General features: G+C 33.9%; 1 protein-coding gene across 8 annotated transcripts in view; it reads left to right on the forward strand.

Annotated features, from left to right (window-relative positions):
• The window catches only part of SLC9B1 (solute carrier family 9 member B1), a 75,558-nt gene that overhangs the window by 21,782 nt on the left and 39,247 nt on the right, over nt 1-14,529 (forward strand). For all 8 annotated transcript variants that reach the window (XM_047855946.1, XM_047855947.1, XM_047855945.1 and 5 more), the window contains one exon: nt 1,481-1,616. In XM_047855946.1, the coding sequence (XP_047711902.1) occupies nt 1,481-1,616 (136 nt within the window). The remainder of the gene's footprint in view (nt 1-1,480; nt 1,617-14,529) is intronic.

The raw sequence follows: 14,529 nt of genomic DNA on the forward strand, positions 1-14,529 counted from the left end.
GGAGACACAGAGTCGGAAACAGGCTCCAGGCTCTGAGCCATCAGCCCAGAGCCCGACGCGGGGCTCGAACTCGGACCGCGAGATCGTGACCTGGCTGAAGTCGGACGCTTAACCGACTGCGCCACCCAGGCGCCCCTAAAAATTGCTTACTTTTTAAAAAGGAAGAGGTTTCTATAGTTCTTAAGGGCTCAAAAAATCTTCTTTTAAATATATAAAACATTTGTCATTGATTCTAACTATTTTATTTATCTGTAAAGACTTCATCCTGGTCTATATCAATTTATTATACATTCTGAAATAATAAAACTTAAAATAATACGGTCTTACTGTATATGCACTTTCACCCAAACTAATCAAAATTCACCTTTGTGTCTATTCTTGGCCCTTTTGTATAGTGACAGACTATCCAAAAAGTCTCTATACCAGAACTCCCAACAGATTAATTATGATTAATTTTAAAGAAGTTTGCTATTAAAGAACCACATAATTCATTTACATCAGCTGCTGTGGTGCCTCTGTCTCCCTAGTTACTAAATGTTTCTTTCCTCTTCCCTTCCTTAATCTGTCCATGCCTCTAGCCTTTGTTACCATTTCTTGTGACAGTGCACTCTCTTCATTTGAGTGCAGTGGAGAGAGACACGTCTGCTTACACTATAGGCTCACATCTCTCTCCACTGCACTCAAAGTATTAGCAATACACTTACAGTGTTGGCCTGTTTGTGCACATGCGAATACATACATACACACACACACACACACACGCACCATAATGACAATAAAGCAAATTTGAAGATCTTTATTTTAGGGTTAACTCTATTCTGTTTTGTTTGTTTGTTTGTTTTGTTTTGTTTACCTTGGAAGAAGCCTCTTAATATTCTCACAAACTACAGTGTCCTTTTTTTTTTTTCTAAATCGGCAGTTTCATAGTTAGACTAACCAACATTTAAAGCCTGGAAGATGTATCTAAACTCATGAACTACCTAAGGATGTTATCTATAATTAACAGTGGAAGCATGAGCCTTGAATTTCTGAAAGCTTGAACTGTTTTTCTCATTTTTTTCCAGTTATATAATTTTTCAAATGAAATGAGTCCAAGTAGAATTATATTTCATCTTCTTTCCAACTCAGTTGTATTTTCATTCTACAAAAGTTTTATGGAATAATCTTTGGAAGTAAGACTGAAGAGAGACACTTTTAATTATTCTGCTTATCCTATAGGCTCATTTATCCAGTATGCATAAACCACAAATGAAAATGGCAGGGACAAGTCTATAAAAGCTAAATTAAAGTGCTCTACAAAGTGCACTCCTGTGACATCCCCAAATACCTAATGATATAATGCATGAATATTCTTTTATATGTGTAACTCTCCATGATGACAGTAATAATATGAACTTAATTATGAGATTCGGTGGTTTTGTACATTCATAAAATAGTATGGAAAGTATATGTCTTAAAAGATTTCCTTGTTTTACTTCAGATCCTCAAAGATAGTATTCATGAACATGAAGAAACTAAGGAAAGTGTCTTGTCACAAACAGAGGAAACAAAACCACAGAAGGAAAAGAAGTATTCTTGTCCTCCACAAGGAAATTTGAATAAAGTTATTACAAACGGTATGTGAAATAAGAAATGTAAATGGAGAGAAAATGAGAGGTATATTTGATAAATATTAAAACACAAACCAACAAAGCCACTGCTTAATCTATATAAACCAGATCAAATCGGCTGTATACTTCAGCTCTATTACAAACAATATGTGGACAAAGAGGAAATATTTCCTTAACTCTGTCAAAAAATAATAATAATTGCTTAACAGGTATATATTTTAATGTTTTTCATGACTTTTTATGTTAAATCTTGAGGATTAGAAACAGCATTGATTAAAGATTTTTATTTAAAACATACTTTTGATATTTAATTTTAAGTCAGCTGGAAGGAATATTATACTCCTAGCAATATTAAGGTTCTTAATAAAATTAGGACCCCAATTTTAAAACAACTACTGCCTTGTAAAGAAGTGTATAAAACTTTCTTTCCCATTAAAATTTCAAAGCATCTCATTATAATATAATTTTTATATGATATAAGAATTATAAAAAGTTTATGTAACATAGCAATGTTGAGCATCTTTTCATGTGTCTGTTAGCCACCTAGATGTCTTCTTTGGAGAAGTGTCTATTCATGTCTTCTACCTATATCTTCACTGGATTATTTGTTTTTCGGGTGTTGAGGTTGGTCAGTTCTTTATAGATTTTGGATACTAACCCTTTATCTGCTATGTCATTTGCAAGTATCTTCTTCCATTCTGTGGGTTGTCTTTTAGTTTTGTTGATTATTTCCTTTGCTGTGCAGAAGGTTTTTATCTTGATGAGGTCCCAATAGTTCATTTTTGCTTTTAATTCCCTTACCTTTGGGGATGTGTCGAGTAAGAAATTGCTGCAGCTGAAGTCAAAGAGGTTGTTGCCTGTTTTCTCTTCTAGGATTTTGATGGTTTCCTGTTTCACATTTAGGTCTTTCATCCATTTTGAGTTTATTTTTGTGTATGGTGTAAGAAAGTGGTCCAGTTTCATTCTTTTGCATGTTGCTATCCAGTTCTCCTAGCACCCTTTGCTAGAGAGACTTTTTTCCATTGGATACTCATTCCAGCTTTGTCAAAGATTAGTTGGCCATACATTTGTGGGTCCAATTCTAGGTTCTCTATTCTGTTCCATTGGTGTATGTGTCTGTTTTTGTGCCAATACCATATTGTCTTGATGATTATAGCTTTGTAGTACAGGCTAAAGTTTGAGATTAACATCAGTATTTTTAAAGTTCTGAATCTAAATTTGGACATCTGATAGTATAAGTGATTGGACTCCTTTGTAAATATAATTTCTATACATAGATCTTACATGCACATTCCCATGGCCCTATACCTTATATCGTGAGCAGTGTCTATACAGCACTTGTTAGGAGTAGGGTCAGGGGCACTGAGGAGTGGAAAACGTATTGGTCACCAAAGATTTTCCATTGAGATTGAGGACTGCAGTTTGCTCAGGAACTAACTTAGGAGTTTTATAAACACCAGTATTGAGACTGCAAACATACATACTTAGATCTATAACCAGTTTTCCCCTTTGTTTTCTTTAATCTTTGAGTTTTCAAATTTAGAGTAATTTATAGGAAAAGGATCTTCCTCCATGTTTCTATCTTGGGGAGTGGATATTCTTATATTCTCTTTTCCTGTCTCTCTGTCTCTGTCTCTCTGTCTCCATATCTATCTGTCTGTGTCTTATGTGTGTGTGTGTCTCTTTCTTACTGTCTCCCTCTCTCTCTCTCTCTCTCTCTCTCTCTCTCTCTCTCTCACACACACACACACACACACACCCTAACATTCACTAAAGAAACTCTTAAAACATATATATTCTAGATAATATTTTAGATAATAGCATATATTCTAGATAATAGAGATGGAGCTACAGTTTCTCTACAAATCATATTTAATTCACCAATCCCATAGTGTATATAAGTTAAATTAAGTAAGAAATCTAAACTCTCAACCACATGCAAAAATCAGTCTCATCACTTTTAATCAAGTTTATGTCTTCTACTCAGGTGGTAGCTTGCCTAGTTCCAAAGAAATGGATATTGTATGGAAATAGTTTAGGTTTTAGGTTATTACCCCATTTTTGTTTCTTTCAGGTTTACTTTCAATAAAGATACCTTATTTTCAATAATAGATACTTTATAACTATTTTATGAAGTTGTTTTGCCGTTAAATAAATGAAAGAAAAGCTTGATTATACATCCAGCTATGATTTTCAAATAATCTTAGGGCCAGAATTTCTCCATTAAAATCTTATCATCAGTTTTTTGAAGGAAGCAGTCTTGAGAGTTTAGAGCTCAAAAATAATATCCTAGACACTTCCAGTTTCTGGTCCACCATCATCACTCCATCTTACCAACATATAAAAAGCTAAGCAAACTTAAAAATTGACAACTGTTCTTAGCTCTATCAAAGAAGTAAGGTCACAGGGCAAATAACTGTCCCTAAAATTGGAAACAGGAATGTGGATACAGAGAATCATAGCTTATCAGAGTAGAAACCTCAGCAGGAACCAGTGCTAGGATAGGAAAACCAAAATTGTTATTGGCAAATTGGCTAGAAACTCAGTGTGGATAAGTCTGAGGGAGGCCAGTCATGGTGTAGGAGACAGACTTTCATGAGTTTTACCTCCAGGAGCCATCTGGCAAGGAGAGGGGGAAAGTAACCATGTGCAGTATGACAGTTTTCTGTTCTTCTTGTACTGTCCCTCAAAATAAATTGTTTTGTCAGAACCTAACTTATGAGGATTTTATCAGAGCCAAATTGATCTGGGAAAAGAGAAATAACCAACTCCTGCCCCCTCTAATATAATTTCCACTAGCCATCCTATATAACCTAATGGGGTAGGAAAAAAAACCTGAGAGGCACTTGTGAGGTTCACACCCTAGAAGCACAGGCTCACTAAAGACTGGTTAAGAATTCTAAAGAACTCTTTTCTTCCCCTCACAACTTACCACTATATTACTAAAGGCCTTTTTACCTAGGACATCATATTCACTTTTAAGCAAAAATAGGACAAAAAAAAAAAAAAACAACCCACACAACTTGAAGAGACAAAGCATCAGAACTAGACCCAGATATTACAGGGATGTGGAACTATCAGACTATGATTTTAAAACAACTATGACTAAAATACTCAGGGCTCCAGTAGAAAGGTAAACGTGTAAGAACAGACGGGTAATGTAAGCAGAGAGATGGAAATTCTAAGAACCAAAAAGAAATGCTAGAAATTAAAAACCCTAATGGAAATGTTGGCTTTGATGGATTCATTACTAGACTGCACATAGCTGAAGAAAGAATCTCTGAGCTTGTGGATATGTCAATAGGAACTTCAAAAACTGAAAAGTAAAGAGGAGAAAAATATTGAAAAAAAGAAAATACAAGAACTGTGGGACAACTACAAAAAGAAATGGGAATAGCAAAAGGAGAAGAGAAAAAGCAGCAGAAGAAATATTTGAAGCAAGTGATTGACAATTTCCCCCAAATTAGTTTCAGATAGAAAACCACAGATCCAGGAAGCTCAGAGAATTCCAAGCAGGATAAATACCATACACACACACATACACACACACACACAAACTACACCTAAGTATATCATATTCAAACTACAGAAAATCAAAGATTAAAAAAATATTGAAAGAAGCCAGAGGGGAAGACAACACCTTACTTATTGAGGAGCAAAGATAAAAATTATGTCTGACTTACCCTCAGAAACAGTGCAAGCAAAAAGAGAGTGAAATGAAGTATTTAAAGTGTTAATACAAAAACCAACAAGAACACACCAGACTCTACTTCTGTATCCTAAAAAATCATCATCAAAAGTAAAGGATAAATAAAGACTTTCTTTTTTTTTTTTAATTTTTTTTTTCAACGTTTATTTATTTTGGGGACAGAGAGAGACAGAGCATGAACGGGCGAGGGGCAGAGAGCGAGGGAGACACAGAATCGGAAACAGGCTCCAGGCTCTGAGCCATCAGCCCAGAGCCCGACGCGGGGCTCGAACTCACGGACCGCGAGATCGTGACCTGGCTGAAGTCGGACGCTTAACCGACTGCGCCACCCAGGCACCCCAAGACTTTCTTAGACCAACAAAAATTGAGTCAGTAAACCTGCCTTGCAAAATGTTAAAAGAAATTCAGAGAGAAGAAAACGATATAGGTCAGGAACCCAGATCTACATAAAGAAGGAAGGGCATCAGAGAAGGAATAAGTGAAGGTAAAACAAAAATGTTTTTAATATTCTTAAATTATTGAACAGATACCAGTTCACAGTAATAGCAAAAATATATTCACTAATGATAGCTAATGTATAAGTGAAATGAATGAAAGCAATGATACAAGAACAGGAGGAAAGAATCAGGAATATTTTGTTTTTATGAAGTGCTTGCACTATCCATGAAGTGGTACAGTATTATTTGAAAGTGGAGTTGGATTAGTGGCAAACTCTAGGGCAACCACTAAAAAAGAAAATGAAAAGATTAAATATAACTGATAAACTAATAAAGGAAAGAAAATAGAAGTATATAATAAAATGGTTAGTTAATGCCACAAAAGGGAAAAAAAGTAGGGAAGACAAAAATAGAAACAAAGAGCAGGGGCAATAAATAGCAAACAGTACAAACATGGTGGATATTAATCTAAGTATATTAATAATAGCTTTAAATGTGAACGGTCTAAATACACCAGTAAAAGACGGATTGTCAGAGTGTATCAAAAGACCAAGATCTATAAGAAGCCACCTTTAAATATAAAGGCACACATAAATTAGACATAAAGGGATGGAGAAAGTATACCATGTAAACACTAATCAAAAGAAAGATGAAATATGAATTTCAGACAGCAGACTTCAGAGTAAGGAATATTATCAGAGATAAAGAAGGGTATTACATAATGATAAAGGGGTCAATTCCCAAGAACATATGATAATCCTTAATGTATATGTGTCTGACAACAGACATGTTGACATGTGTCATGGAGTTAACATGAAGCAAAAACTGGAAGAACTGCAAGAAGAAATATATGAATCCACAAATATAGTTAGAAACTTAAACAATCTCTCAGAAATGGACAGATCCAGCAGGCAGAAAATTAATAAGGACATGAACTCAACAATATCATCAATCAACAGGATGTAATGAACAATTATAGACTACTTCATCTAATAATAGCATAACACTCAAGCATTATTCTCACTCAATAGCATAACACTCAAGCATTATTCTCAAGATGACATGGAACATTCACTAAGATAGACCACATTCTATCATACACATACAAAAACACTTTAATAAACATACAAGAATAAAAATCACACAATGGATGCCCTCAGACCACAAATGATTTAAACTACAATTCAAAAGAAAAGTAGCTGGAAAATCCTAAAACACTTGGAGATTAAACAATATACTTCTAAATAACACATGGGCCAAAGAAAGAACCTCAAGTAGTATTTTTAAATGTTTGGAACTAAATAAAAATGAAAATACAGCTTATCAAAATTTGTGAGATGCAGTGAAAGTAGTGAAATTAGAGGATAATTTATAACATTGAATGAATATTTTAGAAAAGAATAAAGATCTTAAATCAATCTTCTGAACTTCCACATTAGGAAACCTGAAAAAGGAGCAAATTAAACCCAAAGTAAGCAAAAGAAAAGACATAACAAAAATCAGAGCAGATATCATTGAAACTGAAAACGACAGAAAAATCAATGAAATCAAAAGCTGGTTCTTTGATAAGATCAGTAAAATCAGTAAGCCTCTAGCTAGGCTAATTAAAAAAAAAAGACACAAATCAATAATCTCAGAAATGAAAGAGGAGACATCACTACAGATCCCATTAAAAAGATAAGAAAGGAATACTGTGAACAAGTTTTTGCCCACAAATTTGATAGCCAAGAAGAAATTCCTTGAAAAACACAATATGCCAGAATACGCACAAGAAGACATAGACAATCTGAATAGGCATATCCATTAAATAAACTGAGTCAATACTTAATCACCTCCCATAACAAAAAGCACCAGACCTAGATGGCTTCACTGGTGAATCTTATCAAACATTTAAGGAAGAAATTATACCAATTCTCTATACTCTCTTCCTGAAGATAGAAGCAAAGGGATAGTTCCCAACTCATTCTATGAGGTCAGCATTAGCCTCATACCCAAAGCAAAGACATTACAAGGAAAGAAAAATACAGACCAATATCTCTGATAAACACAGAAGCAAAAATTCTCAACAAAATATTAGTAAATCAAACTTAGCAATGTATAAAAAGAACTATACATCACAACCATGTGGGATTTACTCTAGATATGCAAGGTTGACTTATATTTGAAAACAAATTCTTGTAATCCATAACACCAGTGGGCTAAAGAAGAAAAAATCACATGATAATAACAATAGATGTAGCATAAACATTTGATAAAATCCAACATCCATCATAATAAAAACTCTCAGCAATTTATGAATTGAGGGAAACTTCCTCAACTTGACAAAGAAATATCATTCCCAACTTGATCCATAGATTCAACACAACCCCAATCAAAATCCCAGCAAGTTACTTTGTGAATACCAATAAACTCATTCTGAAGTTTATATAGAGAGGCAAAAGACTGAGTTAAAGTTGGAGAGCTAATACTACCCAAGTACAAGATTTACTATAGGGCACCTGGGTGGCTCAGTCGGTTGAGCATCCGACTTCAGCTCAGGTCATGATCTCATGGTCCTGTGAGTTCGAGCCCCGCGTCAGGCTCTGTGCTGACATCTCAGAGCCTGGAGCCTGCTTCAGATTCTGTGTCTCCCTTTCTCTCTGCCCCTCCCCCCTCATTCTCTCTCTCTCTCTCTCTCTCTCTCTCTCTCTCTCTCTCTGTCAAAAATAAATAAACATTCCAAGATTTACTATAAACCTACAATAAACAAGAGTGTGTGATGTTGGTGCAAGACCAGACACATATACTAATGGAACAGAATAGAAGGCCCAGAAATAGACCCACATAAAGACAGTCAATTGATCTTTGATAAAGGAGAAAAGGCAATGCAATGGAAGAAAGACTCTGATTTTAAAATGGGCAAAAGACTTTGACACCTCACCAAAGAAGATGACGAATAAGCATATGAAAATATTCTCAGCATCATATGTCTTTAGAAAATTGCAAATTAAGGCAACAATAAGAAACCACTATATACCTATTAGAATGCCCAAATTCCAAAACACTGACACCAAATGCTGGTGAGGATGTAAAGCAACAGGAGCTCTCATTTATTGCTAGTGAGAATGCCAATAGTACAGACACTTTGGGTAACTGTTCCACAGTTTCTTACAAAACTAAACATACTCTTACCGTATGCTCCAGCAACCATGCTCCTTGGCAGTATTTACCAAAATGAGATGAAAATTTATACACACAAAAACCTGCACATAGGTGTTTATAGCAGTTTTGTTCATAATTGCCAAATTTTTGTGTGTTAACCCTTGCCCTGTTTTTTTTCCCCAAAATCTCTCCATCATCTTATAAACTTTTTTTGTTATTGACTGTGCCTTATTGAATTATAATATAGTTAACATACCACAATGTTAACTTAAGACTTGAATGTGCAGCTCCATGAATTTTGACAAATGTATACAGCTCTGTAACCATCCCTCACATCAAGATAATGTAGAAGAGTCTTGCAGCAGTATGACTTTATTTATTCCTCCTCTGCCCTCTGTGCTAGATTTATATATATGTTCTTTACTTCTACATTCTTATTTTACTTCTACTTTTATATATATATATATATATATGTATATATATATATGTTTTTTTTTACTGCTACATTTGCTTTAAAAAAAGCCAAAAGTCTTTTTTTTTTCATTAAAAAAAATTCTCATATTTCTCCACATATTTACATTCTTTGGTTCTCTCCATTTCTTTTTGGCATTCTGGGTTCCCATGTGGAATTCTTTCCCTTCACTCTAAAAAACTTGTAGTTTTTGTTGTTGTTGTTGTTGTTTTGTTTTGTTTTTGTAGTAAAAGTCTTCTAGCATTCTTTTTAGCTTTTATTTGTCTGAAATTGTCTTTTTAAAAGAAATTTTAATAGAGGTATAACAGACATATAACCTTATATTAGTTTCAGATGCACAATATAATGATTCTATATTTGTGTATATTGCAAAATGATCAAGATCAACACAATAAGTCTAGTGAATATCCATCATCATACATAGAAACCTTTTTTTTCTTGTAATGAAAATTTTAAGTTCTACTGTCTTAGCAACTTTCAAATATATAATGCAGTAGCCTTAACTATCGTCACCATGCTATACATTATATCCAACAACTTATTTATTTTATAACTGGGAGTTTGTAACTTTTGACCCCCTTTACCCATTTTGCCAACCCCCCCCCCTTCTGGCAACCACCAGTTCTCTGTATATGTAAGCTTGGTTTTATGGTTTGTTTGATTTTTAGATGCCATATATAAGTGAGCATGCAGTGTTTGTTTTACTTTGACTTATTTCACTTACATTGATACCTTTAAGGTCCATCCACATTGTCTCAAGTGACAAGAGTTTTTCTTTTTTTTTTTTTTTTAAGAGTTTAAGTACTGTCTACACCCAACATGGGGCTCAGAGTCACAACCCCAAAATCAGGAGTCACAAGCTCCACTGACTGAACCAGCCAGGCACCCTGGCTATTTTATGACTGAAAAATATTCTGTTTTTATATTATATTATATTATATTATATTATATTATATTATATTATATTTTATATTATATTATATTATATTATATTATATTATATTATATTATATTATATTATGCTATTGAAAATAATGCTACAGTAAATATGAGGGTACATGTATCTTTTGAATTACTGTTTTTATTTTCTTTACTCAGAAGTGGAATTTCTATTTTCCTCTCTTCTTGAGTAAGTTTTGGTAATTTGTATCTTTCTAGGAATTTGTCTATTTTATCTAGTTGCCTAATTTTTTAGCTTGAAATTATTTATAATATTTCTTTAGCATCATTTTAATTTTTGTAAGGTCTAAAGTAATGTTTCCTCTTTAATCCCTGATTTTGGTAATTTGTACCTTCTCTCTTTTTCCTTTGTCAGTCTACCTAAAGACAATTTTTTTATTTTATTGACTTTCTCTAATGTTTTTCTCTTTTCTATTTAATTGTTTTCTACTTATTTTTTATTTCATACATCCTACTTACTTTTGGTTTGATTTATTTATGTTTTTCTAAGTTTTTAAGGTGGAAGTTTTTATTGTTAACTTTAGATAATTCTTTCTTTCTAATATTTTTTAAAGCTTATACATTTCCGTCTGTGCACAACACATCCCATTAATACTGAAATGCTTTGTTTTCATTAAGATATATTTCTCTTGTTATTACTTCTTTGATTCATGATTACTATTTGCATGATATATCCTTTTCACCTTTTTATATTCAGCTTATCTGTTTCATACAAAGTATCTTTCTTATAGAAGCCATATGGTTGGATCTTGCTTTTTTAAAAAAAAATCCAGTATGACAGTCTTCCTTTTGAATTTAAACCATTCAAGTTTAACATAAATACTGATATGGTTGTGTTTATGCCTGCCGTTTTGTTCCTTGTTTTCTATAAGTGTCATGCCTTTTGTTTTTCTGTTCATGCTTCTTTTTTGCTAACGAAGTATTGTTAGGGCACTATTTAAATTTCCCTATTGACTTCTTAGCTGTGTTTTAGAGGTTTTAGTTTTAGTGGTTTCTCTGGGAATTCTAATAATCATCTCCAACACTTAATTCCTGTGTTATATAGCAGCTTTGAGCCAATAGACCTTTATATGCCATAAACTCAACAATATTTTGTTATTCTTACTGCTCTTAATAATCTTAGTTTTTTTAAATGAAGAGGTGAAATGAGAATATATTTATAATCTTTTAAACTTAGGTATTTATTTACCATATCCAGTACACTTTATTGCTTCTTATTGGTCCAAATTACCATCTTGTGTCATTTCCTTTCAACTTAAAGCATTTTCTTTAGTATTTCATTAGGGGTGAATTTTTCTATTTTCATCTGTCTGAGAATGTCTTTATTTCAACTTTGAAGAATAGGTGTTTGTTTATTTGTTTTTTAGAGAGAGTGTGCACACACAGAGGCTGGGGGTAAGGGGGGGCGGTGAGAGAGAGAAAGAAAGAGAGAGTGGGAGAGAGAGAGAGAGAGAGAGAGAGAGAGAGAGAGAGAATCTCAAGCAGGCTCCATGCCCAATGCAGAGCCCAGCACAGGACTCAGTCTCACAACTGTGAGCTGAAATCAAGAGTCAGACACTTAACCAACTGAGCCATGCAGGCACTCCTGAAGAATGGTTTTACTAGATGTTGAATTCTTAATTGACAGGCTTTTTTCTACATTTTTGAAATGTCACCCCACTGCCTTTGGGCCTTTATTTTTTCTGATGAAAATGCTGCTGTTAATTGAATTATTGTTGCCCTGTACATAATGAGTCATTTTCTTACAACTTCCAAGATTTTCTTCTGTATTTTTTTGTCAGAAATTTGATGATGGTGATGATGTCTCTAGGTGTGGATCTTTTGTGCTTATTCTATTTGGGATTTGTTGGGCTTCTTAATCTATAAGTTAATGTTTTTTATTAACTTCGAGAGGTTTTCAGACATTATATTTTCAAGTATTTTTCTGCCCCTTTATGTCTTTCTCTTCCTGGGACTTCTTTTATGCATATGTTAGTATTCTTGGTGGTATCCTATAGGTGTCTGAGGCTCTGTTCATTTTTCTTTATTCTTTTTTTCCTTGCTTGTCAGATTGATTAATATCTATTGATCTATATTCAAGTTCACTGATATTTTCTTTCACAAGATCAAATATGCTGTTGAGCCTCTCTAGTCAACTTTTCATTTCAAGTCTTGTATATTTCATTTCCAGATTTTCATTTTTAAATAAATTTTATCTCTTTATTGATATTCCCTATTAATTGACACATTGTCCTATTTTCGTTATTTGAATATATTTATAATAGCTGTTTTGAAAACTTTGGAAATCTAGCACCTGGAGTTATTCATTCAGTCTCTATTGACTGCTTTTTTGTCCTGAATGTGGGTTGTATTTTCCCATTTCTTTCCATATCTAGTAAGTTTGGGCTGAAAATTATACATTTTAGTTGCACATATGGCAACTTTGAATTCAGTTTTATTTTTTTAAGGTTTTCATTGTTGTTGTTTGGGTAATTTGCATGTACTTAAATGTGGAATCATTCTGTGCCATGGTTTTGCAGCACCTGGTGTCTTACTTTTTGTTTATTTGTTTTTAGCCTATCTTCCTAGCGGTTTCTAATTTGTCTGCATAGCTTAAGAGTCACCTAATGATTTGGGGGAGACATTGTGCTCAAGCCAGTTAGGCTTCCACCCTCTGCCAAGTGATCCTATAGGTAGGTTGAAAAATGCATTCAAAATTGCTGCTGGTAGTCAAATCTCACATCAGTTTTTACTTTTTGCCATACTTTCAGGAGTCTTCTCTGTGGTTGCATACACATACATCCAATCAGCCATGCATATGTGGAGAACTTACCTCAACCTTTCTATGATTCTGTCATATCCAGCATCTCCCAGTTAAATTTTTACCATATCTGCCACTCACCTCAACTTGAGCTGCAACCTCAAACTGGCACCACAGCATATTTCCTCTGCCTATTCTGAAACCAGTCTGCCACTTCTACCGAGCAAAGTCATGGGTTTTCTCCCTCCACTGCATATCTATACCACCTCCTCTCACAACAAAGTGGCTGGTTTTTAAGCTAGCTCCATGATGGTAAAACTACAGTGTTTCCTAAATGAAGTAAGTGGGGAAATGAGGGGAGGAATGATAGCAGTCCCAGACAGGAAGGCCTCAGACTTTAACCAGTCCTACCTAAAACCCTAGCATCTTTTTTTTTTTTAATAAATGCTTCTCAATTTGGTAACTGTCATTAGTCAGTTTTCAGGATCCTATAATTATTGGTTTGTTGTTGTTGTTGTTGTTGTTTATAGCTTTACATGGAGGGATTTTTTTGTTGAGATAAATTGCCTATCTCTTCAGGTCATCATTATTGACAACCCCTTCCCCACTTACTTTTATATCCCCTGATTACCCATTTTGATTAGTAATGTGTTCTAAAATTGGTTAGACTAACCTACATGTTTGCAAATTTCTTTGTACATCTTTCTTTTTGTTCTTATGTCCTTATTCCTAAAACATATCTTTCAATAGTTTTTGTTTTCAGTGAAAATGGAGTATGTTCTTAGATATATATTAACTTGACAATATCTTTAATTTGTTTTTTGTTTGAATGATAGTTTAACTGGCTACAGAATTCAACATTGAATATTTTATCTCTGCACTTTGAAGACTTTATTATTGTCCATGTTCCATTATTGCTATTGAGAATTGAGAATCTGCTCCAATGTTTATTTTTTTATGATTATCTTTCTCTCTCTGGAGTCTTTAAGACCTTATTTTTGTCTTTGGTGGTCTGTGGTTTCTCAACATTATGTCTAAGTATCTATTTTAATTTAATCCTGGGTGAGAACTCATTTTGCTTCCTGTGTCCAAATCATTGGGAATTACTTCTTATTTTATAAATTTTTATCTTAAATTCAGATTCAGTGGGGTTTATACAGTTTGGAATCAGGAGTGTCTATTGGGGATATTTTGAACTAGAATCTACTAATTGCTCAAGGCCTAGTTCCATGGGAAGATATTTTTATGCTGTGTTTAGGATTTGGGGTTCCCAAACCAAGCAAATCATGTAAATTTGAGACTTAGCCTTAAGTTACTTGAGGCCTAGTTTTATATATGAATTCCCAGAGGTGATTTTGCCAACTAGAGACCAGCTAAGACAAACAAACTGCCCTGTCTTTTCCCTTTGTCAGTAGAATAGTATCTTCTGGTCCATTTAATAAGAGTGTAGTCCTTCAAGT

This window comes from Prionailurus viverrinus, chromosome B1 (assembly GCF_022837055.1).
Source record: "Prionailurus viverrinus isolate Anna chromosome B1, UM_Priviv_1.0, whole genome shotgun sequence".
Taxonomy (NCBI): domain Eukaryota; kingdom Metazoa; phylum Chordata; class Mammalia; order Carnivora; family Felidae; genus Prionailurus; species Prionailurus viverrinus.